Source organism: Arabidopsis thaliana, chromosome 3 (genome assembly GCF_000001735.4).
Source record: "Arabidopsis thaliana chromosome 3, partial sequence".
Taxonomy (NCBI): Eukaryota; Viridiplantae; Streptophyta; class Magnoliopsida; order Brassicales; family Brassicaceae; genus Arabidopsis; species Arabidopsis thaliana.
In genome coordinates this window covers 247,113-269,892 of record NC_003074.8, presented here as the reverse complement: position 1 = coordinate 269,892, position 22,780 = coordinate 247,113, and the positions used below count along the sequence as shown (strand labels likewise).

The 22,780-nt window shown below is 39.6% G+C and overlaps 8 protein-coding genes and 1 non-coding gene across 13 annotated transcripts; 2 read left to right on the top strand and 7 right to left on the bottom strand.

The window, feature by feature from the left end:
• Positions 1 to 272: 272 nt before the first annotated feature.
• Positions 273 to 2,166, bottom strand: AT3G01740 (Mitochondrial ribosomal protein L37). Its single transcript, NM_111040.4, has 2 exons — positions 1,976 to 2,166; positions 273 to 1,778 (listed from the first exon to the last, which is right to left on the bottom strand). Exon 2 carries the CDS (start codon positions 1,773 to 1,775, stop codon positions 1,395 to 1,397), a length of 381 nt encoding a protein of 126 aa, NP_566150.1. The 5' UTR covers positions 1,776 to 1,778; positions 1,976 to 2,166; the 3' UTR covers positions 273 to 1,394.
• A 626-nt stretch (positions 2,167 to 2,792) lies between these two features.
• Positions 2,793 to 3,336, bottom strand: AT3G01730 (uncharacterized protein). The gene has a single exon (NM_111039.3). It carries the CDS (start codon positions 3,263 to 3,265, stop codon positions 3,002 to 3,004), a length of 264 nt encoding a protein of 87 aa, NP_566149.1. The 5' UTR covers positions 3,266 to 3,336; the 3' UTR covers positions 2,793 to 3,001.
• A 594-nt stretch (positions 3,337 to 3,930) lies between these two features.
• AT3G01720 (peptidyl serine alpha-galactosyltransferase) lies at positions 3,931 to 7,751 on the top strand. The gene is made up of 8 exons (NM_111038.4): positions 3,931 to 4,580; positions 4,841 to 5,011; positions 5,097 to 5,340; positions 5,449 to 5,649; positions 5,730 to 6,205; positions 6,287 to 6,451; positions 6,550 to 6,793; positions 6,870 to 7,751. Exons 1-8 carry the CDS (start codon positions 4,285 to 4,287, stop codon positions 7,479 to 7,481), a joined length of 2,409 nt encoding a protein of 802 aa, NP_566148.2. The 5' UTR covers positions 3,931 to 4,284; the 3' UTR covers positions 7,482 to 7,751.
• A 258-nt stretch (positions 7,752 to 8,009) lies between these two features.
• On the top strand, positions 8,010 to 10,254 carry AT3G01710 (TPX2 (targeting protein for Xklp2) protein family; the record flags this gene model as incomplete). Of its 4 annotated transcripts, none has more annotated exons than NM_111037.4 (8): positions 8,010 to 8,205; positions 8,301 to 8,804; positions 8,899 to 9,141; positions 9,206 to 9,264; positions 9,347 to 9,421; positions 9,516 to 9,579; positions 9,657 to 9,821; positions 9,927 to 10,254. In NM_111037.4, the coding sequence occupies exons 1-8, from the start codon at positions 8,155 to 8,157 to the stop codon at positions 9,939 to 9,941; spliced, it is 1,176 nt and encodes a 391-aa protein (NP_566147.3). In that variant the 5' UTR covers positions 8,010 to 8,154. The 4 variants fall into 4 exon arrangements, with proteins under 4 accessions (NP_566147.3, NP_001326645.1, NP_001118552.1 ...); NM_001125080.1 differs by having other exon boundaries at positions 8,053 to 8,205; positions 9,356 to 9,421; NM_001337354.1 differs by lacking the exon at positions 9,927 to 10,254 and having other exon boundaries at positions 8,053 to 8,205; positions 9,356 to 9,421; positions 9,657 to 9,902.
• On the bottom strand, positions 10,188 to 10,259 carry AT3G01705. The gene has a single exon. It is a non-coding gene; the product is annotated as a tRNA-Pro (tRNA).
• Positions 10,260 to 10,261: 2 nt separating this feature from the next.
• Positions 10,262 to 11,014, bottom strand: AGP11 (arabinogalactan protein 11). Its single transcript, NM_111036.3, has one exon. It carries the CDS (start codon positions 10,910 to 10,912, stop codon positions 10,502 to 10,504), a length of 411 nt encoding a protein of 136 aa, NP_566146.1. The 5' UTR covers positions 10,913 to 11,014; the 3' UTR covers positions 10,262 to 10,501.
• A 182-nt stretch (positions 11,015 to 11,196) lies between these two features.
• AT3G01690 (alpha/beta-Hydrolases superfamily protein) lies at positions 11,197 to 13,598 on the bottom strand. The gene is made up of 5 exons (NM_111035.5): positions 12,839 to 13,598; positions 12,538 to 12,574; positions 12,200 to 12,436; positions 12,058 to 12,105; positions 11,197 to 11,975 (listed from the first exon to the last, which is right to left on the bottom strand). Exons 1-5 carry the CDS (start codon positions 13,138 to 13,140, stop codon positions 11,514 to 11,516), a joined length of 1,086 nt encoding a protein of 361 aa, NP_186818.1. The 5' UTR covers positions 13,141 to 13,598; the 3' UTR covers positions 11,197 to 11,513.
• Positions 13,599 to 14,379: 781 nt separating this feature from the next.
• On the bottom strand, positions 14,380 to 18,025 carry SEOR1 (sieve element occlusion amino-terminus protein). The gene is made up of 9 exons (NM_111034.3): positions 17,609 to 18,025; positions 17,429 to 17,524; positions 16,647 to 17,089; positions 16,465 to 16,574; positions 16,245 to 16,387; positions 15,906 to 16,153; positions 15,549 to 15,810; positions 15,113 to 15,409; positions 14,380 to 15,018 (listed from the first exon to the last, which is right to left on the bottom strand). The coding sequence occupies exons 1-9, from the start codon at positions 17,858 to 17,860 to the stop codon at positions 14,647 to 14,649; spliced, it is 2,223 nt and encodes a 740-aa protein (NP_186817.1). The 5' UTR covers positions 17,861 to 18,025; the 3' UTR covers positions 14,380 to 14,646.
• Positions 18,026 to 19,420: 1,395 nt separating this feature from the next.
• SEOa (sieve element occlusion protein) lies at positions 19,421 to 22,701 on the bottom strand. 2 transcript variants are annotated; one of them, NM_001337353.1, is made up of 7 exons: positions 22,057 to 22,701; positions 21,895 to 21,975; positions 21,355 to 21,824; positions 21,167 to 21,276; positions 20,924 to 21,066; positions 20,385 to 20,849; positions 19,421 to 20,282 (listed from the first exon to the last, which is right to left on the bottom strand). In NM_001337353.1, exons 1-7 carry the CDS (start codon positions 22,675 to 22,677, stop codon positions 19,632 to 19,634), a joined length of 2,541 nt encoding a protein of 846 aa, NP_001325831.1. In that variant the 5' UTR covers positions 22,678 to 22,701; the 3' UTR covers positions 19,421 to 19,631. The 2 variants fall into 2 exon arrangements, with proteins under 2 accessions (NP_001325831.1, NP_566145.1); NM_111033.3 differs by having other exon boundaries at positions 22,057 to 22,666.
• Positions 22,702 to 22,780: the final 79 nt, after the last annotated feature.

Below are 22,780 nucleotides of genomic sequence, written 5' to 3'. Positions count from 1 at the left end.
ATTGGATGATTTATATCCGTTAGAATTGCAGCAGTGTTTGAATTTATATTATATGTCGATAAAGCCTCTTAAGAGCAAAATAAAAGAGTAGAAGGAAACATGAACCATCAAAATTTCTTTCTGGAAATAGTAGTACCGTTGCACTTATATATAAATAAATAAATATAGGTAAGAGTTTATTCAGACAACAAATAAGGATGGGCAACTACACCCAACCTATGTCCCATTACATTATAGTAGAGAGACTATAAGAACAAATTCGGATCAGCGATTTAAAATGTCCGCCCTCGTGGCCTCTATCAATCATGACCACAGATTTGGATAATTATATCCATAACATATCTAAATCATACATTTAGTACATATAGTTAAGAAGGAACATGCAAAAAACGAAACAAAAACAAAGCAAGATATTGTTAAGGTGTCAAAAGAGGAAAATAAGCATGTGAGCAGAGAAAAAAGTTAGCTTTATTTTTTGTTATACCCACAAAAGCATGTGATGAGTGGTGTCTCCTTTTCAAACTCTTAAACCTTTCATGGGCATGGGAGGATATAACCATAAAGCAAATAAGTAGCAGCACTTGTCAGATACAATACCATAGAGAGAGAGAGAGAAAAGCCATAATATCAGACCAATAAGACCTAAATCAAAACCGATTTAAATTGAAACTTATCCTAACTAGTATTAACACAAAGCAATATGAAATTGTAACTGGGCAAATCACAGGAGACAAGTAACAATCAAAGCAAAGAAGAGCAATAATGGAAGACAAAGGGGAGATAATGATGCAACATTTGCTTTACCTTTCTTTTGAAGGTATCAAACCCCACAAAGAGATAGACAACAAGAGTTGGTATCCACCAACAGAATAGTGATGCAATATCAATGAGCCAGGTCCCATACAGTAAACAATAAATCTGATTGTTAAATGGATCAGTTACACCTGCAGTGTCTTTAAGAACCGACCAACTCATCTCCTCTATCCGGAGAAGGATTTGTATTACACACTTGCTGGACATATCATTCGGTAGATTAAACAAGAGCCAAGAGTTTCACTCACACAAGCAGCAATTTCTTGGATTCACTAATAAAGAGTCTTAAGGATCAAGAACTTACAAGGGCATAATGTTACTGACTCGGAAAAGTAAGATAACTGAAAGAATATACTTAGAGCAAGTAAGAATAAACCTATTCCAACTTTTCAAAGAGAATCATGCAGAGAAAAGATGAAGCAGCAATTTCTTGGATATACTAAGAGTGTCTGAGAACATACAAGAGCATAATAACGCCTTGGAAATGTAATCTAACTGGAAGAATCTACTTATTAGCAAGCATAGTTCCCACATACAAAGAAAACAGCAACAGTGAGAGAGTTGAAAACATCTTACATCTCTCAGTTTTTGGCCTTGATGGAGTTGTTCTCCTTGATTTTACCCCGTGTGTCGAGCTTGACAAAACGTTTGAGATCATCGTAGGGAAGAGTCTCGACGTTCTTCCTCCTAAGCTCACTGAGAGCTGGTCGCTTATCGAGGAGATGCCAGAGCCAATCAGGGTAATCAGAATCAGGCAAGATCTTGGGATCAGATCCGTCTTTGAGAGTATTGGCACCAACAACAGTGGTGGATTTGATCTCTTTGGTCAAGCTGGAACCTTTAGGAGCATCGCTGGCTCCACCTCCTTTGCCACCTTTCTTGGCTTTACTAGCTGCTGCTGCAAACGTTCTCCGGACTACATCCTTGGATGATGATCCCCTTATCAATCCAATACGGTTCATCTCCTACACAAATTTTAGATACCAAAAACAGAGCAACTTTTTAAATCACAAATCGCCATTTCGTTGAATATCATTGTTTCCAGACGAAATTAGGGTTAGCCAAATCCAGAAAAATAAAATTAAAATTGCCACAAGAGCGAGGAAACTTAGGATTGTCAATCGAGAGAGAAACCTTTGAGAAGGAAAGAGAGAAAACTTACGTCGAAGAAGAGCACAAGTGAAGAAGAAGCTTACTAGCGGCGAGTTTCAGAGAGGCGGAGCGAAAAAAACTCTAACAGTCAACAATAATACTAACATAGTAACATTCCCTTTTTCTCACTAGTTTCTAATCCGGCCCAAATATGTTTTGGGTTGGGCCCGATAATATACCATATACGAGAGCCCAATATTGATAGTAATAATTACTCGTCAGTTTTAAATAGAAGTCAACGAGGGATAATGAGTGCACTTTGCGAACATGTTGACGTGTCTGAATCTGTTTCGGTGACCAAAAACCCATGAATGTTCTGTCACAGCTGTGAATAATAGAAACAGCGACATGTACTTTTGCATATTCAGACGACCAAGTAGAAATTCTTTAACACAACTTATTATTAACGGGCGTTGATCTCGATCGTTGGATCATCACGGTAATAGAAACCGTTGATATTTGATTAATCATAAGAACCAAAAGGTGATAAATTTATTATGAATAATATACGTATAACTTTTTATTCATCTTTTACCAAAAAAAAAACATTTTATTCATTATCAATTAATTTTGAGTTTGGAATCTCATATTTTCAAAATAGTATTAGAACGAGTTCCGATTTCTCATTTTAGGACCACAATTAGATTTTCATTCCCACGCAACTTCGTGTTTATATGTTCTGCCCTGATCGCAAAAAGAAATGTAATGTTTCAGAGTAATATGTAGTATATGATCAATGCTAATTTGTTTTAATTTAGAAATTAATCTACGATTCTTAAATGTAACCAAACAATAATTATCCAAACAATAATTTTTTGCTAATTAAAGTCTATAATACTATGAGAATAAAAGACAACAAATTAAATGGGGATAGTGTACTAGTTTCGTTTATCAGTACATCGCAAAATTTATCTGATCGTTGTGAATACTCGTAGTCGAAGGTTAGTTGGAGATCAGTATACACGAGTTGAACTTGAAAACAAAACAAGGAAATAAATTCAAAACAAAGTAAAGAAGAAGAAAAACACGTCTTATATTAGAAGACGAAAGCCAAGGCACTAATCAATGTTGAGGTGATTAACAGCGGGCAAGTGGTGAAAGTGGCGGCGTTTGGAGGTGGTAGAAGCGTCTTGGGTTCACCAAAGTGACCGCCGTCAGTACCAGTTGGTGACGGTGAAGGAGCCATCGGAGGAGGAGGAGTGAGTGTCTCGTCGTTCCCACTATAGGAAGACTTAGACTCGGCCACCATAATCAACGTTGCCAAGACGAGAACACATATCATTAAGCTGAAAGCTCTCATTGCTACAATATTTGATCTCCTCTCTTTCTTTTAATTTCTCTTTCTGTATTTTTAGTTAGTTGATACAGTCGGATCATCGCAAAGGAAATAGTACTTATATATAAAGGTCAACGAGGGAGAATGATTCTAATTCGAGGGAAATGTGATTATACGGTCTTAGATCTTGTTACGTTAGTGGCTAACCATCTATTTTGAGTACCATAACGTGATGTCCTTCATCTTTTTTGGATCGACACAGTAATAAAAGATATATATCAAAAAGGCAAAGCGATAATTACTTATAAGTTCCAATCCAAGAACAAGTGATAATTGATCTTAAACCAAATAATAAAAAATGATAATTGATGAACTGATCTATGTTGTCTGTATATTATTATTCTACGTTTCTATTAGTTCATGCGAGATTCCCAACAGAAAAAATGGAGTATACTCCTCCGAAAAGAAGAAAGACATAATCAAAAAGCCATTTATATACCAAATGTATAGTACCTAATGACAGAAATAAATGTATATTATTGTATTAAAAATAAAATGGATATATAGAAAATTTGGATTGGTCTAATACTCTATAGTATGTTTTTTTGTTTGGGTGCAAAATAGACTAATCATGTTTAGACTAATAATTCTTGTAAGAAAATTGTTATTGTATTTGTTTGGTTATTAAAAAAAATATTTGTGAGAATAAAAAAAAAAACACAGGCAAGTCGCCGAGTTTTGGACGTATGTGTATGTAAAATGGTTGCCGGAGTCCATGGCAGCCAAAACTTGGGCGATTCAAAGAGAGAATCTTTGATTTATTATTCAAATGCCAAAGATCTCAACTTTTTTTATTTATTAATTAGTCACAAGTGGCAGTTCTTCGTGGTCGCCACTACCTAATCATAACCATCGACAGGTTTATAGAGAAGAACTAGGCAACGCATCGCCATGGATCAATCATCCTCCATGCATTGACTTTTTTTAGATCGGAGGAAAAAAGTATGCAAATTTAGTTAGGGTTTTGAAATTCGAAAATCGAGATGCGGTGGGATTTGATCACGGCGATTGTGGCTGCGCTGGTGGTCTCGGTTTTGGCTGATGAATCGGGTCAAATGGCACCGTATCGGATCCACACGCTCTTCTCGGTGGAGTGCCAGAACTACTTCGATTGGCAGACTGTTGGTTTGATGCACAGCTTCTTGAAATCCGGCCAACCCGGTCCGATTACCCGGTTATTGAGCTGTACCGATGATCAGAAGAAGACTTACAGAGGCATGAATCTCGCTCCCACTTTCGAAGTTCCCTCTTGGAGCAGACATCCTAAGACCGGTGACTGGTAAACTCCCAACACCATTACTGACTCTCTTTTCTTTCTATTTTTCTGCTCGGAAACTTCTTGTTGTTGTTGTGGAACATTAGTGCTAGACAGAACCACGTTGTTCTGTCTCTTGCACCAGTTTGCCATTGCTAACTTGTGAAATTGAGTTGGATCAATTAGGGCCAATTTGGTTTAATCCTTAGTACTGGTCGCTAGCTTTGGAATCTTGGTGATGGGTTAGATGGATCTTTGATGTATTTATTGAATGAACTCTATAGGTACCCAGCAATTAACAAACCAGTTGGAGTTCTTTACTGGCTTCAACACAGTGAAGAGGCCAAGCATGTGGATTGGGTCGTTATTCTTGATGCTGACATGATCATTCGAGGTCCTATCATCCCTTGGGAACTCGGTGCTGAAAGGGGAAGACCCTTTGCCGCCCATTACGGGTATTCCTACCTCCTCTTCAGTCATAACATAAATCTTAATCCTTTCTTTTATTTGTTGCTCACTCCTTTTTTCTATATGATTTAGCTACTTGGTGGGCTGCGATAACCTCCTTGTGCGGTTGCACACAAAGCATCCTGAACTCTGTGACAAAGTTGGCGGTCTTCTCGCTATGCATATCGACGATCTTCGGGTCTTGGCCCCTCTCTGGCTGTCAAAGACCGAAGACGTTCGCCAAGATACAGCTCACTGGACCACCAATCTTACCGGAGATATTTACGGCAAAGGTTGGATCAGTGAGATGTATGGTTACTCCTTCGGTGCTGCAGAGGTAAAGTCACCACTTTCCTAATTTCTCTTGCTCATGCTCTGACTATTACAGTCCTCAGTACGTCTGGTTTCGATTATAAAACTTTGTGATTTTGTTTTTGATCCACAGGCAGGACTTAAGCACAAGATTAATGACGACTTGATGATATATCCCGGGTATGTTCCACGAGAAGGTGTTGAGCCTGTTCTTATGCATTATGGTTTACCTTTTTCCATTGGGAACTGGTCTTTCACTAAACTGGACCACCACGAAGACAATATAGTCTACGACTGCAATCGCCTCTTCCCCGAGCCTCCATATCCAAGAGAGGTTAGCTTAACAAGTTCTAAACTCAATTTCATATATCTCTAATGGGTGCAATTACTGACGAAACACTTTTCGTTGATTAGGTTAAAATAATGGAACCTGATCCGTCTAAACGAAGAGGTCTAATTTTGAGTTTGGAATGCATGAATACATTGAACGAGGGACTCATACTGCGTCACGCAGAAAATGGGTGTCCAAAACCAAAGTGGACCAAATACTTGAGCTTTCTGAAGAGCAAAACTTTCATGGAGTTAACAAGGCCTAAACTGCTTGCACCAGGAAGTGTACATATCCTGCCAGACCAACACGAGCCGCCACCCATTGATGAATTCAAAGGAACTTATCCAAAGATTCACACACTGTTTTCTACTGAGTGCACGACTTATTTCGATTGGCAAACAGTGGGCTTCATGCACAGTTTCCGCCAGAGCGGCCAACCTGGAAATATCACTCGGCTTCTCAGTTGCACAGATGAAGCTCTTAAAAACTATAAAGGTCATGACTTGGCCCCGACGCATTATGTTCCTTCGATGAGCAGACATCCTCTAACAGGCGATTGGTAAGTTTAGCAGTTAAACCTCAGGTCTCCAAGTTATAACTTGATCTTCGTCTGATTTTGCTATGCTCTTAACTGAATCAGGTACCCGGCAATTAACAAACCAGCAGCAGTTGTCCATTGGCTTCACCACACGAACATTGATGCAGAGTACGTAGTAATTCTTGATGCTGACATGATCCTTCGTGGACCCATCACACCTTGGGAGTTTAAGGCAGCTCGAGGCCGACCAGTTTCAACTCCTTACGAGTAAGAATCTTGAGAAACAACAAAATTCTTTTTCTCTCTTTTCCAATTTATAGATGATGCAGAAGTCCCCTTAAACCGTCTCTCTTTCTTTTGTTTAGCTATCTTATTGGATGTGATAATGACCTTGCAAGACTTCACACGCGTAATCCCGAGGCTTGTGATAAAGTTGGTGGAGTCATTATAATGCACATAGAGGATCTCCGGAAATTTGCAATGTACTGGTTGCTTAAAACCCAGGAGGTTCGAGCAGACAAAGAACACTACGGGAAGGAGTTAACTGGGGATATATATGAATCCGGTTGGATCAGCGAAATGTATGGTTATTCATTTGGTGCTGCAGAGGTAAAACTTATTCTGAACTTTCAGCTCAATGATAATGATTGGTTTCGACTAGTGTCTAAATACAACATTTGTGCAGCTGAATTTGCGGCATAGCATAAACAAAGAAATTATGATTTATCCCGGGTATGTTCCTGAACCTGGTGCTGACTATCGAGTTTTCCACTACGGTCTTGAGTTCAAAGTCGGAAATTGGAGCTTTGACAAGGCGAACTGGAGGAACACTGATTTGATCAACAAATGCTGGGCAAAGTTTCCAGACCCGCCTAGTCCTTCGGCAGTCCATCAAACAGACAATGATCTACGGCAAAGAGACCTTCTCAGCATTGAATGTGGACAGAAGCTAAACGAAGCTCTATTTCTGCATCACAAGAGAAGAAATTGCCCTGAACCTGGATCAGAATCGACTGAGAAGATCTCGGTTTCGAGAAAAGTTGGTAACATTGAAACAAAACAAACCCAAGGAAGCGATGAAACAAAAGAGTCAAGTGGTTCGTCCGAGTCTGAAGGGAGATTCAGCACGTTGAAATTATGGGTGATTGCGCTGTGGTTGATATCTGGAGTAGGGTTCTTGGTAGTGATGCTATTGGTGTTCTCGACTCGTAGAGGCAGAGGAACAACAAGAGGGAAAGGTTACAGAAACAAGAGACGAACTTCTTACTCGAACACAGGTTTCTTGGACACTAAATGATCATTTCTGTTAGAATCTGAGCAATGTGTAGATACAAACAACTAAACCAAAAAAAGGTGAGACATTTTGCTTCCCCCAAAGTCATATAGGTTTGTTTGTATTCTTTTAAACATTATTTTTTGTCAAGAGTTATAAAGTCGGATTGTAATTTTCAAAAACACACGAAGGAACCAAAATCTCAATCTCTGTTACACATAATAATTAACAGGCAAAGTTGATCGATCAACTTGCTATAGACGGTTTTTGAACTTTATGCTTTGTGGTTCGTGCCAACTTATAACTGCTTTTTATTTTTTTTCTGACATCACTGGTTTTTCACTATAGGTAATCCAACTAAAAAAAACACTTTAGAAAAGTATAGTTTATTTCTACAAAAATTCCATACACAGTTTTTTGGCGGACCACTTTCTCTCTCATGTGGTGTGAGTCTGAGAGGATACTTTAATAGTAAAACTAATAAAATCTCATAAAGCAACGGAAAAGAAGAAACAGACAGAGAAACCTGCATTTTGTTTTTTTTGAATTCAAATTTTAAACAGTAAAAAGCCTTTTTGTACAACGGATACATCTTCCTTCTACTTTCTTTTCTTTCATTTTACCCACTTATATTTCTTCTTAACTTTAAAACTTAACAAATACATTTTTGGAATTGAACTACAATTGTTCCAAAAGAATGGGAGAATCTGCTTGTCTCATGCAGCCATTCTCTTATGCAGCTCCACAGGTTTGTTAGTTGCTTTCTCTTCTATTTCAGTTACATATTCTTTTAAAAAATCATATGTTTTCTTAGAAATTAAGCTCTCTCTGTTCTTTCTTTAGGGAGATTCTCTTGGTGCTTTAGGACAGTCTGTGTCCTTCGGAAGATTCATGTCGGAGAAACTTGACTGGGAGAAATGGTCTGCTTTCTCCACACAGAACCCTTACGTGGCTGAGGCAGAGAGATACTCTAAGCCCGGATCTGTTGCTCAGAAGAAAGCTTTCTTTGAAGCTCACTACAAGAAAGTCGCTGCTGCTAGAAAAGCTGCTGCTGAAGAGGCACTCTTGCTTCAGCAGCAAATCCCTAAACCCCAACCAGAGAAGTCTCCAGTTCAAGAAGAAGATATCAATGAAGGAGAAAAGAAAGATTGGATGGTCTCAAAACCGGATCTTGAGATTCCAAGAGGATCTTTAGATGTTTCTGCTCAATTGAAATTACTTGCAGAGAAAGAAGGCCGATTTAGTAATAGACAATCTGATGAGAAAGAGAACTGTGGCATGGCTGAGTCAGAGATCAATGGCCGCACAGCTGAAGAACAAGTAGATGAGGAGAAACCTATACTAAAGGTATATATTTATACATGTGTATTTATTAAGAGATGGTGATTAAGAGTTTTCTTTCTCTCTGACTTTTTTTTCTATTGTTCTTGATCTGTAACAGTCTGTGAAGAAGAAATCCAAAGATTCACAACCAAAGAGTAGTACTAAACCAAGAGTCTCTAAGTACAATTCATCGGAGAGGACTCCAAGTAAAAAGTCTAATAACAAGAGCAGCTCGTACACTTTCACGCCTGCAAAAGAGTTCAATAGATTGGTGTCCATCATAAGGAAGATTGATGGGTCAAGAGCTTCTTCTAAACCAACCAAAGACTGCAAAACTCCTCTCCGGACACCATCAAACAAGGTGACTGCATTCTTTAAACTGTGTTTCACTCAACCAAGTGCTTATGCTCTTGTGATGATTGCAGGTGTCTGCAAAGGGAATGGTTGAAGACTCCTTGTCCACACCTTTATCGAGTAACACAAGGTAAAAACTGAATTAACTCTTAGAAAACTTCTTTTTACTTCCTTCATTCACGAGTGGTTAGAGAAGTAATCAGGTGTTACAGTAAGTGCAGAGGGAAGATAGCTCCTAATTCTTCTGCCAAGACAGGTCGAGGAAGATGGAATTTCCTCCCTGCGGAGTAAGAAGAACTGATCTTCATAAGAGTTTACTCAATTCAAAAATGTATAATGTGTACGTACCTTTTTAACCAAGTTATTGGAAAACAAAAGCAGGACACCGAGCTGTTTTACACCGTTTGGCTTAAGAACAGAGGAGAGAGCAGAGAGAAGAAAAAAGGCAAGAATAGAGATATTTTTGGTTTCTACGCTTTTGTCTTGTCACTTACCATCATTTAACTGGTTCTTGTGTTTCAGAAGCTAGAGGGGAAATTCAAGGAAATGGAGACACAGAACCAGAAGGCGGAGGAGAGGAGTGTGGAGAAGGAAGAGAGTAAACTAAGGCAAAGGCTATGCTTCAAAGCGAAGCCACTTCCAAATTTCTACAAACAGAGACCAAAATCAACAGACCAAACTAAGAAAGTAAGCTTACTTTCACTAATCGCCAAATGTATGTGTGAAGTACTAAAAGAAAAAGATAGTAGCCATCGTTTCTGTGTCTGAGAGTTCTCTGTGTGGTCTTTGTAGGCTCTGTTACAGTAGCAGAGAGGTCTTACAGAAACTCCCTATCATCATCTTTCAGAGAGATATTGCGCTGACTTAGCGCCTGTGGCTGTGGGGAGAACTATCAAAACCGGATTGCCTCAAAAAAGGATTAGTTTGGAATTGTTGACATACTGTATTTGGTTTTATTCCAAGAAGGAATATTGAATTTTACTAGATTGCATTGTATGAATATTTGTAAACTTTGTTTATATATGATTTGAAAACACAAAATAAGAAAGAAAGGGGGCATTCCGAGAATTGAACTCGGGACCTCTCGCACCCTAAGCGAGAATCATACCACTAGACCAAATGCCCTCTTTGAAAAATTTGTTTTTCATTTAATTTCTAAATAAACATTAATAAGTTCACAATCATCAAAAATTACGTAATCAAAAAAAACATAGTACAACAACGGTACGTAATAATAATAACTCCATTCAATCTCTTGATTAATATAAATCACTGTATATAGTATAGTTAGTTAGTTAAAGAGATACGGCCTCATCTCATAATGTGAATCTTATGATTCCGTCTCAAGTTTAATTAAAAAACAAAACTTAGAGAGAGAAGATGAAGAATCCGGCGGCGGCGACAGTGCCGGCGATGGAGAGCTTCACATTAGTCGTGGCGCCACTTTTGGGTGACTCGGCGGCGGCGGGTCCATCAGATGAGGGTCCGTCGGAGGAGGGACCATCGGCTTCGGGGGTAGGAGCGGGTGGGGAGGAGACGGTGGGTGCCTCGGCGGAGTCACTGGGGCTGGCTGCAGAGTAGTCGTCTTCAGGGGTGGGTTCCTCAGCAACAGGGGATGATGCTTTCGGTGCGGCGGCGGAGGATTTGGGTGCAGCGGCAGGAGCCTTGGTTGGGGATTTGGTTGGTGAGGCGGTGGGTGCAGCTGAAGGTGCATCGGCGGCGAATACGGTGCCCACGGCCAAAGCCAAAAGGGCAACTACGACAAATAGACGTGCCATTATTTTCTACTTTTTAAATATAGTTATAGAGATTAGTAAGAGGAGGTGTCCAAAGCTAAAGCAGTATATTTTATTTGTTTGAATACTGCAGAAGCTTCAGATGAAGGAAAACAAGAGGACAATGAGATGGATTTATATGTTTTGAAATTTGAGAAATTTTAGGAAAATCGATGGATTTGAGAAGAAAATGGGCATCCATTAGCCTTATTTTAGAAGTGAGCTACTTTTTGTATATATTAATTTTTGTACGTAGCAAAAGATAGCGAGATCCTAAAAATTGGATTTCTATTAAGAACAAACGATTGGGCCATGAATTTAGTTCAGGCCCACATGAGATGTGTGATCTTTGTTTTGGAACTTTCCTACTTACCACAAACACTAAAAACTCATCTAAAAACAGAGGATGGATATTCAAGCCCACCACAAAAGGTTGTTGATTCAAAAGGAGATGGCGAGAGAGATCCCAAATTGCATAAAAGATTACAAATCAATAATATGAGGAGCGACATCCACATGTTATTTTGTTCGGTAAATAGAAACAGTTATGTACTCTTTTCATCTACATACGTATTATACGTGTGTGAGTGTGAGTGTGTGGTTTTTACTCGGAGCGAACTCTATCCAACCTATCCACACTCTTCCTCCCCCTCTCAATCTGGTCAACGCTCTTCCGAGTCTTTTCATGGCAGTCAACGCTCCTCCGCGAGCGATCAAGTTGATCAAACGAGATCTTGAGCTTGCTGCTGCTGCTACTCATCTTCGACTGACTCTTTGGTGGCTTCTCTTTCTCTCTACGCTCTGTGCTCTGCCTCGGCTTCACTCTCCTGTCCATACTTCTCCTCGGGGGCGCATCTCTCACTCTCTCTGATTGGTCGCTGCTCATCCTCGGACATGGTAATCTCTCTACTGTTGCTATGAACTTCTTGAGGTGTCTAATGTATTCAGGGTAGTGTTCAAGATCACAGTGGTTCCCTCCTTTCACCCAGAGCGGCTCGTACTTGTCTTTGCAGAGTTCCCATAGTTGTTTCCCATGAGAACAATCCACTACCTCATCCGAAGTTCCCTGCACATATTTGAAACTGTTTGGATCCAAAAAGCTTATCAAAAATTCAAACGAAAATGTATCTATCTGAAACCTGACTTACATGAATGATGAGAACCGGGCAATCGACATATGGGATTTTGTCGATATTCTGCGGAAAAACACACACTCACACACAACAAGCTTCTTACATTACAATTTGGAGAATGTGTAGGATTAATAGAAAGAATTGGTACGTGGTCTACCTTGTAGATGTCGAACCAGTAGGTTTTCTTGACGGAATACATAACTCTTAAACCGGAGAGAATGGGGCTGTGAAGGACGACGGCTCTAAGTTGAGGCAACCGGGAAGCAAGATCTAACGTAGGTCCGCTGCCTACAGATTGGCCGTAGAGGATGACACCTTCCTGCTTAGAGCCAAAGGTTTCTTCAAGACACTTATAAACAGCTTCGATATCAGCATACGTGTTATGCTCACTCGGCTACAATCAATCATTTAAGAGAAAGAAAGATTTTTGAGAGTTGGTCCTAAAACTCATAATGGATCATCAGACCAATCAGATTGATGGGGTAAAGGACAAACCTTTCCAGTAGATTGTCCATACCCGGAGTAATCGTATCTGCAACATCACAACCAATAATATCAAAGACTGATTGATTCCAAGCAGATCCTAGCCCAAGTTTCCTTTTTTATTGGGGTGGTGAATAAACACTCCAAACATAAACAGAGCAAATACTAGAAACAGAGCTAGAAACGTGAGAATCAAAACAGGGCAAATCCTATACCAAATCAATCAAAAGAAGCATACAAAGATAACATTTTTAAATCAGCATCATAATAATAAAATCAATCGAATTACAAAGGGAGAGAAAGAAAAACAGACCCCATAAGATTAACCTTGAGATGGATGCTAAGCTCAATGAAGAGCTCATACATCTGTCCCAGATCGGCGGCGTTGCCATGGGAGTAGAGGAGCGTGGAGGTAGCCATCGGATGCCTCACGTACATGCCCACGATCTCTGTGCCTCTCCTGGTCCGAAGCTTTACGATTTCTACGTTTTCGCGGTGGGGGAAAGGGCTGAGAAGCAACAGTCCGGTGAGCTCGTCGGTCACCACCTTGTAAGACGGTGGACTCGGCGGGAAGAAGGCAAACTTCGCCGCCACCGATGACGTCACCCCTCCCATCTCCTTCCTTCCTCACTCCGTTTCTCTCTACACAGCTTGCATTTGGGTTTGGTTTATTGAGAGAGCTGCTATGTTTTGAGATTGAAGCTTTTCATCTCCTTGGGAACAGAGAGAGAGAGAGAGTATTAAGCAATACTAACAAAGTGGCTTTTTTAACGATTACTAGATTACTACATTAATCTTAATTGTTGCTTTTCATAAAAATTGATTTACGCTAAAAAATACTTAGAAGTACTTTTGACTTAAATAGGGGTTCGGTATTGGCTATAACGTATCTATGAGAATTAACGTAACAAATTATTTATTATGCGTAGTAATAAATTATAGGTAATTTTATCTCAATTCATCCCTAATATCATAATCTACATTTTGTACTTTTACATATTTTTAACTTATATTTGACATAATACGACGGCTAATCGAATAAAAATACAACTTGCTCATTTGAAAACTCTTTTGTACCTAATTCTCATAGATATGACATGAGCCACCCCTAATTTATGTATCAAAGTCAAGCAGAAGTGGACAGACCATTAAAATTAGCCTTTGTCCCCCACAATAAGAAGGGTTTACATAGATTTCATAATTCAAAGAGTACAATAGAGTTACAAACAAAGTGTTTTCCTAAGATAGACAAGGTGGACAATGGCATGTGGGATGATATGGTTGCTATTTAGATAGAACCATGCAATTCATTGGTTATGATTAGACATATGCCATATCTCTTTTGACATTTACTTAACTTTTTGCCTTTATTATTTAGACTAATCCATCAAATTACTTTGTGTTAAATACTAAAAAAAGAATGAAAGTTACAAATTTTGTGTCTAATTATAAAAACTAGCCCAAACGATAAGAGTAGTAACAATCCATTCTTTATTTGAAGATGGACCACACATGAAGATATGGATCATAACAAGGAAAATAAAACATTATATTGACGACATGAGGGACACATTGAAATGCTATAATTCACTGGACAAGAAAATGAGATATCAACAACTAACACAAAAAACATTTATAAGAAGATAAGCCAATAAATGACAAATTGATCAATTAGAAAATGATAAGAGTATATAAGTAAACCATTAGAAACTGGAAAGAATAAAAAAGAGTATGCTGTGGTGTGCTTCGTGGGGGTCCATTTACTAAAGTGGGATATATAAACATTATGAGAAGAAAGAAAGCAAATAGTTATATTTTGAATTGGTCTAATTTGACATATTCAAAATTGTTGTATTCATCAGGGTTAATTTTATTAACAAAATAAATTCAACATTTATCTATGCTATTAAGAGAAGAAATTGTTAATTATTGAAAATTATTAGGAATACTTCAATCGAACATGTCCCACAAAGGCCAAACCACACACATGGAATGACCAATTCTCTCTCATACAAAGATATTGAAATTCAGAAATTATTTATGAAAAACTATATAGAGAATTCAAATTACGTAAAACAAAAAGAAAAAGCAGCGGGAAGAGACGTGAGCTTATTGCATCATTTAGAAGTTGTAGTTCTCGTCTTCGTGGAGCTTTTCATCGTGACAACAAGAGAAGCTCATGTACTTCTCCATCGGACGCTGACACTCGAAGCAATTCATCTTCTCCGGAATCCGACCGCTCCGAGCAGTGATGTGGAAATCAAAGTGGCCGCAAGGTTTTCCGGTTTCACGGAGGACCTCATCGTGGTGGTGGTCGGACATTGCTTTGGTGTAGCCTTTGGTCGGGACGTGGGTTTTCCAGGTCCGGTCGTAAACACTCATAGTCCTCTCTATGGCACCGTGAGCGATCATCACTATCTCAGGTCCTTTGCTCAGTAGTGCCCATCCTCCAAGCTTGTCGTAGCTTAGTATCTTTTTGATTCCTTGCATCACCTAATCAACGTTTTCAAACACACAAAATCATTCATTAACCAATTGAACCGAACCGAACCGAAATAATTGAAAACCCTAGCTAGTCAACTCTTACATCGTCGTGATCATCGGCTTTACCGAGTTGAATCTTGGAGTACAACATGCTCTCGAGCCTAGTCCAGAAGAACCACATCAAGGCAGGTTCGGCCCAGCTATGGCTCAGGTTTTCAGACCTGATTACTTCACTGATACGCCTGATCTGTTCCCTGTGGCTATGGTTTCGTTTTCCGACGTAAGCCATCTCAAGGTTCACGTTGGAATCTTTGGCCGTTGCTTTGGCCGCCATTGTGAATCTCCTTATCCAGTCCAAGTCATCTCCTCCGTACAGGAAAATGTAATTATCCGGTTTTATCTGCAAATCAGACCCATCATTGTTCATTAATCACGCCTCGTTCTTGAATGAATGTAATTTAGGTCAAACCCTGCCTGCTCTGTTTCTAGAGTTTCCAGGCCAATCATAAAAAGAAAAAAGGATGAGACTTTTGAAATACCCAGTTGAAAATGACAGAGTCGATGCCGTCGACGATGAGGTTAAGGGAAAAGGTCTCTCTCCTCCAGAGCTCTTCCTCACGAGATCTAGTGAAAGGGAAAGCTTCAGTGCCCCAAATCCAGATCATATGAAGCGCATTGAGGCTAGCCTCGTTGCCTTGTGGATCAATCACCACAAGTATCGGCTTGTTCATAAAATGCCATCTCCCTCTCATAAACTCCACCACATGTCTCTCTATCAGCTTCGGGCTATCCACTGAATACCTGACCCCCACAAAAAAAAATAACTTCCAATTATATTTCTCCATCTTTCTTTACAACTACTAGAATGTGTGTTTTGAAATAAATGTGTTAGATACCATGGCATAGGGTCACGGAGATCCTCAAATTTCTTCTGTAAAATCGGAGATCTTTCAAAATCTTCAATAGGATCCACTACTGGAACCCACACAACCTCGTAAGGCATATGACTCTTACCATCGACCCCAACCAAGTTCCTCCTTGACTCTGTGTAGATTTGCTCGAAAATCGATAGCTCATCTTGTAGTATGTTGAGATCAGAGATGAGCAGCAACACTGTCTTCCTCCTCAACACATCCAAGTGAACCTGCAACATTCATATAACAGAACAGAGATTTCTTAGTTAAAATCTTTTGTATTGATGAACCTTTCTATAAAAAAAAACCTAACACGAAAACCTTTCTCTTGGTCAAACCATCTTGCAATGGAGTGATGTGGGGTTTGGGATGAACCAAGGCCGTGAGAATCTTCATGTTATCAATGTGAGTGGTGTCGAATAGAGAATGCAACACCTTTAAGGACTCTGAGCTCCTCTGCTTCTCTGCAAATTCCAGTCTTTGTCAGTAAAGAAACAGGGTGATGAATAGCTGTTGAATGGGACGGAACAAACAAACAAACCTATATGCCGGTAACAAAGCCTCAAGGTCTCAGCGAGATGGTCATGTATGTTCTTAAGCTTGTTAGCTAACATCGATGTTTCCCATAAATCCATTTGCGTGTTCATCATCCTGATAAATAAAGTGTACGCGTTAGCGTGTGATCAATAGAAAGATCGATTAAAACAAAGTTAATTATCATACTCATGTCCCATAGCAGTGATCATGTTGATCTGAGAAATGCAAGCGATGACGCTTCTTATGGTCCAATAGACAGCAATTGGGATTGTAGAGAGGATTCTCGACAGCTGAGGAACGTCTGGTGTAATGTACCGATCAGGTAACTCGCTGAGTTCCACTACACATGCCGTGACGCTCTTCATCTCTCGGATGAGATCGTTGAGCCCTTGGGACACAGACTCTAGGGTCACTCTGTTCTGCACAGGGACGAGCTTGAGCATAGCTAGGGACTTAGCAAGCTGGTTCTTTGAGTAGAATTGGACCAGAAGCCAAAACTCTCCATAGTTCAACGCGAACGCTGCTAGAGTCAGCACGAGCTTGCCGTCCCACTGGAAGCTCGAGAGGTGTTCGAACACGGACATTGTGATTTCGTGTGAATCAGATCCCGTCAGAGACTTATAGGCTATCTGAAAAGAAGAACAGAGAGAGAACCACGTAAACAGTGTATTGCTTCTGTAACAAGTTATTGCTGGTTACGTGTACAACAATCTTTAGAGAGTGTGGTTTATAAGAGCATCTATAACCACAAAGATTGATATCTAGGGGTAGGTGGAAACTGCGCAACCTAACCGAACCAAGATGGTCAACATATTTATATTTAGACTGAATATCCTGAAACTGAACCAAAACACACCGAATTTAGCCCGAACGAAACCTAATAACTTGGATGTTATTTTGGTGAGCCAAAAAAGTCTAAACAAAGAATCACTTGAATTGTGGCAAACAAAAAGTGAATGTAGCTATACCTCGCAGGCAACACGATCGATAGCATAGGAGACACTATCAAGAACGCTCATCATGCTTGACTGCATCAGTTTATCCTCAGTGGGCAACGGAAGCATCTGAAAAATCAAAGCAAGTACGTAAAGGAACATGATCATACGTACGTACTAAGAACGAAATTGATTGTGTGTAGGAATACTAACGGAGGCGTTGGTGTCTTCAGAGTCAAGAGTGGCACGATCGAGAATATCTTCAACGAGAGAGAGAAGGCCACGCACTTGGACTTCGCGAGCATCTGGGGAGTGAGTTTGTTGAATCAGCTTCAGCATCATGCTTTCGTCCGATGACATCGCAAGTCCCGTCGCCGGTATCATCTCCATGGACGGAGTTTTACCGGTCGTATTCTTGTGACCCGCCAGTTGCTGAGCGTGCTGGGACTTGATCAGCGACTCCATTCTTGGTTCAGTTTGCTTTTGTTAGAAGAAGAGGCTGTCTTTATTGGTTTGTAGTTTTGCTATGTGAGGTTAGCCTTAAATACTCGTTTCTCCCCCTTAGTTACGGTTGGAAATTGAGAATCGACTTCTTTGCTTCTGCAACAATTAAATTAAACATACAAAGAATATCAATTATATAATCTTGTTTCTTTTTTGCTTTTCTTTTTTTGGTGGCTTATTATAGAAGTTTTAATGAGATATATAGTTCCCGTCCACGTGAATATCGTTAGCACAATAAAGTATAGGCCTACTTTACACGAATATATATAGTAAATAAGAACTAAATCATAATGGGAAGAAAATGGTTCACTGAAATGTTGCGAGTTTTACTCGTAAATCTTTAGAGCTAGTACTCTTTCTTTATGTGTGTATTACTGAATTCAAATTCATATAAGACTAAAAGTGGATCAAAAACTACACTATTTTAATATTGCTACTAATGATATTAACTTCATTGCCAACTAGAAATTTAGATCCTAAAATATACAGATTTTTGTCATTTTCTTGGGAGGTTTGGAGACGAATTCCTCACTTTTCTCCATCATAATGATGATCACTGGACTACTAATTAATTCTCGCATTTTTATGTTACTAAAGGACATTAAAAGATAAGACACATTTTGTTTGCTACTTTGCTTATATTCTTATGTTACTTCACCTCATGCCATAGAATATTATAATTTATGGCTTCTGTCATTTACTTTAAGTTACTTTACATTGATTTTATCTCATGCATGCCTCAGAAAATAGCATCAAGAGTGAAGTGAACAAAAGGGTGTGAAGTTAAGATTCTTTGCTCTCTTTTGGGTAAAACTAAAGAATTTCTTAAGCTCAATGATATATCTTGGATAAGGCTAAAAAAAGCAATAAAAGAGTAACCAAGGATATATTTATCTAAAGACAATCACTTTTCTAAAAATAAGATTGTTATGCTTTGGGTTTATTCTATGCATGTTTTTTTTTTTTTCTATTAACTTTAGCATAACGTTTATAGGTAGGATTAAATTTGTTGTTTCTATACGCAACAAATTTTAATATCTCATCATTAGAAATACGTATAAGAGCTTCTTCGAAATCGAATCCGATATATGCAATATTTAAAAAGTATTTGATGGTTTGGAAGATTTAACTTTTACATTAACTACAGGCTAGGAACCGCTGATTTGTCGTTTAAAGTTGTATTCCCCCTTTGTAATACAGCAATCAGTCTCATGGTTTATTTTTTCAATAATGTAGACTAACACTTTTAACTTTCTATTAGATATATTACGATATGTGATTTGGACTCAAAAGACTGTTCATCTTTTGATTGATTGATCCATCCTTTTACTTTGCCTATATTTTACTAGCATTAAGTAATTTCATTTCAAAAGGCTAAATGTCAAAAGATATTACTGTCACATTAAAAAAATGTCACGGTCACTTGTGTTACTTGTGTATTAGTTCACTAGTGTTCTAGGAGCTTAAGGATCAAGAAATCAACAAAGAAGCAATGTTCAATCAGTTCATTGTTCTAGAAGCTTCCGATAAATAAACCTTTATTATTTCGAAATCTCAAACACACAAATTTTATTACAAAGACTCTCTGCTTTTAGTAGAGCAGAACAACAACAACAACATGAAGAGTAGAGAAACTCACAACAAGGAGGAAAAAAAAGACGCAAACTTATTTGGTTTTATAGGAACAAGTTGTTGGCTTCCAAATCAACTTGTTCCCCAGTATTATGGGATCTTACTCAAGGCAGCATTGGTACAAGTAATACTTTTCCATAGTCCTACGGCACTCGGTGCACTCAACCTCATTAGGTATAATTCCAGCAGTCTCAGGAAGCATGAACCTTGTGCAGTGATGTGGTGGGAGACGCATTAAGAGATGATCATTGAGCGCTGTAAGAAAACCCTTTGTGGGGATGTTGACTTCCCATTCGTTAAATTCAGCCAAACCCCTAGAAAACAAGTTCCCTTTGGCTCGAACCATCATGTCCGATGCTTTACTCACCAGTCCCCATCCATCTCCTTCTCCTCCATAACCTAACATAGCAACCACTTCTTGCAGAACAAGGTCCTTTTCCTCTTCTTTAAACCCTTCTCTCCCCTTGATTCCGTGGGCTTTCAGCATCCTCTGCTTCGATTCCCACATGCTCTCGACCCTGGTCCAGAAAAACCAGATCTGGAACAAGTCCGGCAAAGTATGGCTGAGATTTTCCTCCCGGATTGTGTTGATTATCGGCTGGATTCCATTCTTAGGGTTTCTTTTCCCGACATAAACCATCTCAAGTTGAATGTTTGCGGCCTTCGCTACATTACGCCAGAGACTCGTGAAGTTTTTGATCCATTGCATATCTTCTCCTCCGTAGAGACATATGTATTTTCCATCAACAAGCTGATAAAAAACATTTGAAACACACACAGATTTTCAGGTTACGTGTAACACAAGAGAAAGAAAAATTTATTAGTACTCTGTTTTTTTATTCAATCAAGAAACCTGGTTTAAGGAATGAGGATCAGTGCCATCAATCAAGAACTCAAGATTCCACTCCTGTTCGCTCCATAGATCACGTTCCCTTGCGGTGGTAAAAGGGTGAGCAAAGGGTTGCCAGATCCAGACCATAGGAAAGGCGTTGGTTGACATAACTTGACCTTTGGGATCAAGTGCAACGAGTATAGGCCTGTTCTTGAAACCCCACCATTCCCTCACAAACCTTATCGCGGCTCGTCTTAATTTCCGAGGCTCTCCAAGAACGTACCACCTCATGTTCATGTGAAGGGCCTCGAACTTGGCATCGTCAGCTTCTGTCCAGAAATCTTGAACTGGAACCCAAAGAATCTCGAATGACTGCTGCCATGCTTCTGTGTAGAGCGATTCCAGGATGTAGAGCTCTTTTTCGATGTTTTCTAGGTCTGATATCAGAAGCAGAACGTGCTTTTGGGTGAGCACGTTGATCCCGACCTGGTTAATGTTTGAAAACAGATCAGTCACTGACAAGAGACATATACAGATGCAGAGATATAAGGAGGTTTTACGCGTCTCTTTGAAACACCAGCTCCGTGGTAAAGAAAATCAATGGGTCTGAGAAGACGAAGTAGAGGAGGAACAACGTCGACGTGAATGATAGTAGTGAACGTCTGGATGAGTTCTTGATACTCTTCTTCGATTATACCTTCCTCTGTAACAGAGTAAAAAAAACAGAGCTTGAGAACAGAGGAATAAAAATACTCTTAAATATATAGAAACAGAGAGAGAGCTTAAAACGACGTCGTAGTTACCGATGGTCATTTTACTCTTCTTGAATTGTTCTAACAAGTAAGCATTGATCTTCCTAAGCCTTTCGCTATTCTCATGTATCTCCGAAACTTCCATAAACGACATGATTTGACTGAAAACATAGATGAGAAGCACATACTCAACTTACTCCTACTTGAAACCCTAGAAATCAGAAAGAAAAACAACTTACTCCTGCTTGAAACCACTGGCGCCACTGATGTGAGAAACACATATCAAAACACAGCGAACAATCCAGTAAACCGCAGTGGGGATATGGTCGGTAAACGCGGCTGTGATGTGGTTTGGCGGGAGTTGATAGATATCGATGATGGTAGTGGTGAGATCAACCATGTCTTGCATCAGAATTCGGGTCTTGTCGAGACGCTGGTGTAGAGCGTTCTGCCGGGAGAAGATGCTAGGGAGCTGTTTGATGAGAGCCAGAGATTTTGTGAGCTGATTTGTTGCGTGTGTCTCCGCGAGGAGGAGAAAAACGCCGTATTTCACGGCCAAAGCAGATAGGACAAGGACTAGCTTAGCATCCCAACGGTATTTGGAGACCAAAGACAGAACAGAGAACGTCGTCGTGTTGCGACTATCCAAATGAAGCCCTGATGTCATCATACCGTGAGACTCACCGCCATGGAGACACTTGCAGTCGATCTGTGTCAGAGACATTGATACTTAGATACTGACTCAAACGTTACTTAAAACAAGAAAGCTTCATATATACCTCGCAAGAGATTTGATCAATGAGATCCGCAAAAGTTTCAAAGGAGGTATGATCAGCGTAGTCCTTGAAGACGAGTGATGGCTGCAAAAAGTTTTAAATTTAATACGCTTGTAAAAATCAGTATTTGAAATGGGGATTAATTGTTGCACAAGTAAACTAAACCTTAGGAGCAGAGGAGTCAATGGATGGGACATGAGACTTGAAGATGTCATTAACAACGGAGAGAAGTGATGTGACATCAAAGAAGATCATGTCTGGACTGTGAGTCTTCAAGACTCTATCAGCCATGACTCGGTCATCAGAAAGTGAAAACATGGGTCTGCCATTTCTATGGAAAGCTTGTTTCTTTCCCGGACCAAATCTTCCACCGAGCGAATTGGGACCCAATGATTTCGGAACCATCGAATGTCGGATATTAGCATCAAGGATTTCCTCAGATGGATGAGGGTAATGTGCAGTCTTAGGGACAATGGAACCGAGATTCTCGCTATTATGATCCATCACCTTATTATGGTCCGCAGGAGCAGCAACATGGTGATCATCAGTATGACCCCCAAAGGGGTTGTCTTCGTGAGATCTCGGTGCTAAAGGACGCCTCTCGCCTGCGTTATCAGCCAGCCTCTGCTCGGCGGATCTTGGAATAAGGGAGACCCTTTTGAGAGGGTCGGCCGTTGGGAGGGTTTGTGAGTTCAATTGAAAGCGTTGGGCCATATTGGCGAGGTTGAGAGAAATATATGGTGAAGGATCTGATGTGTTGTGATGAATGATTGGGTTAGTATCCATGTGTGTGTATATATACTGGTGCAAAAGGTTAAATAAAGTGGCAACTTTGAATCAACTTCTTTGCTTCACCTTTGGTTCAATATCTGTTTTGGTGTCTTTTACA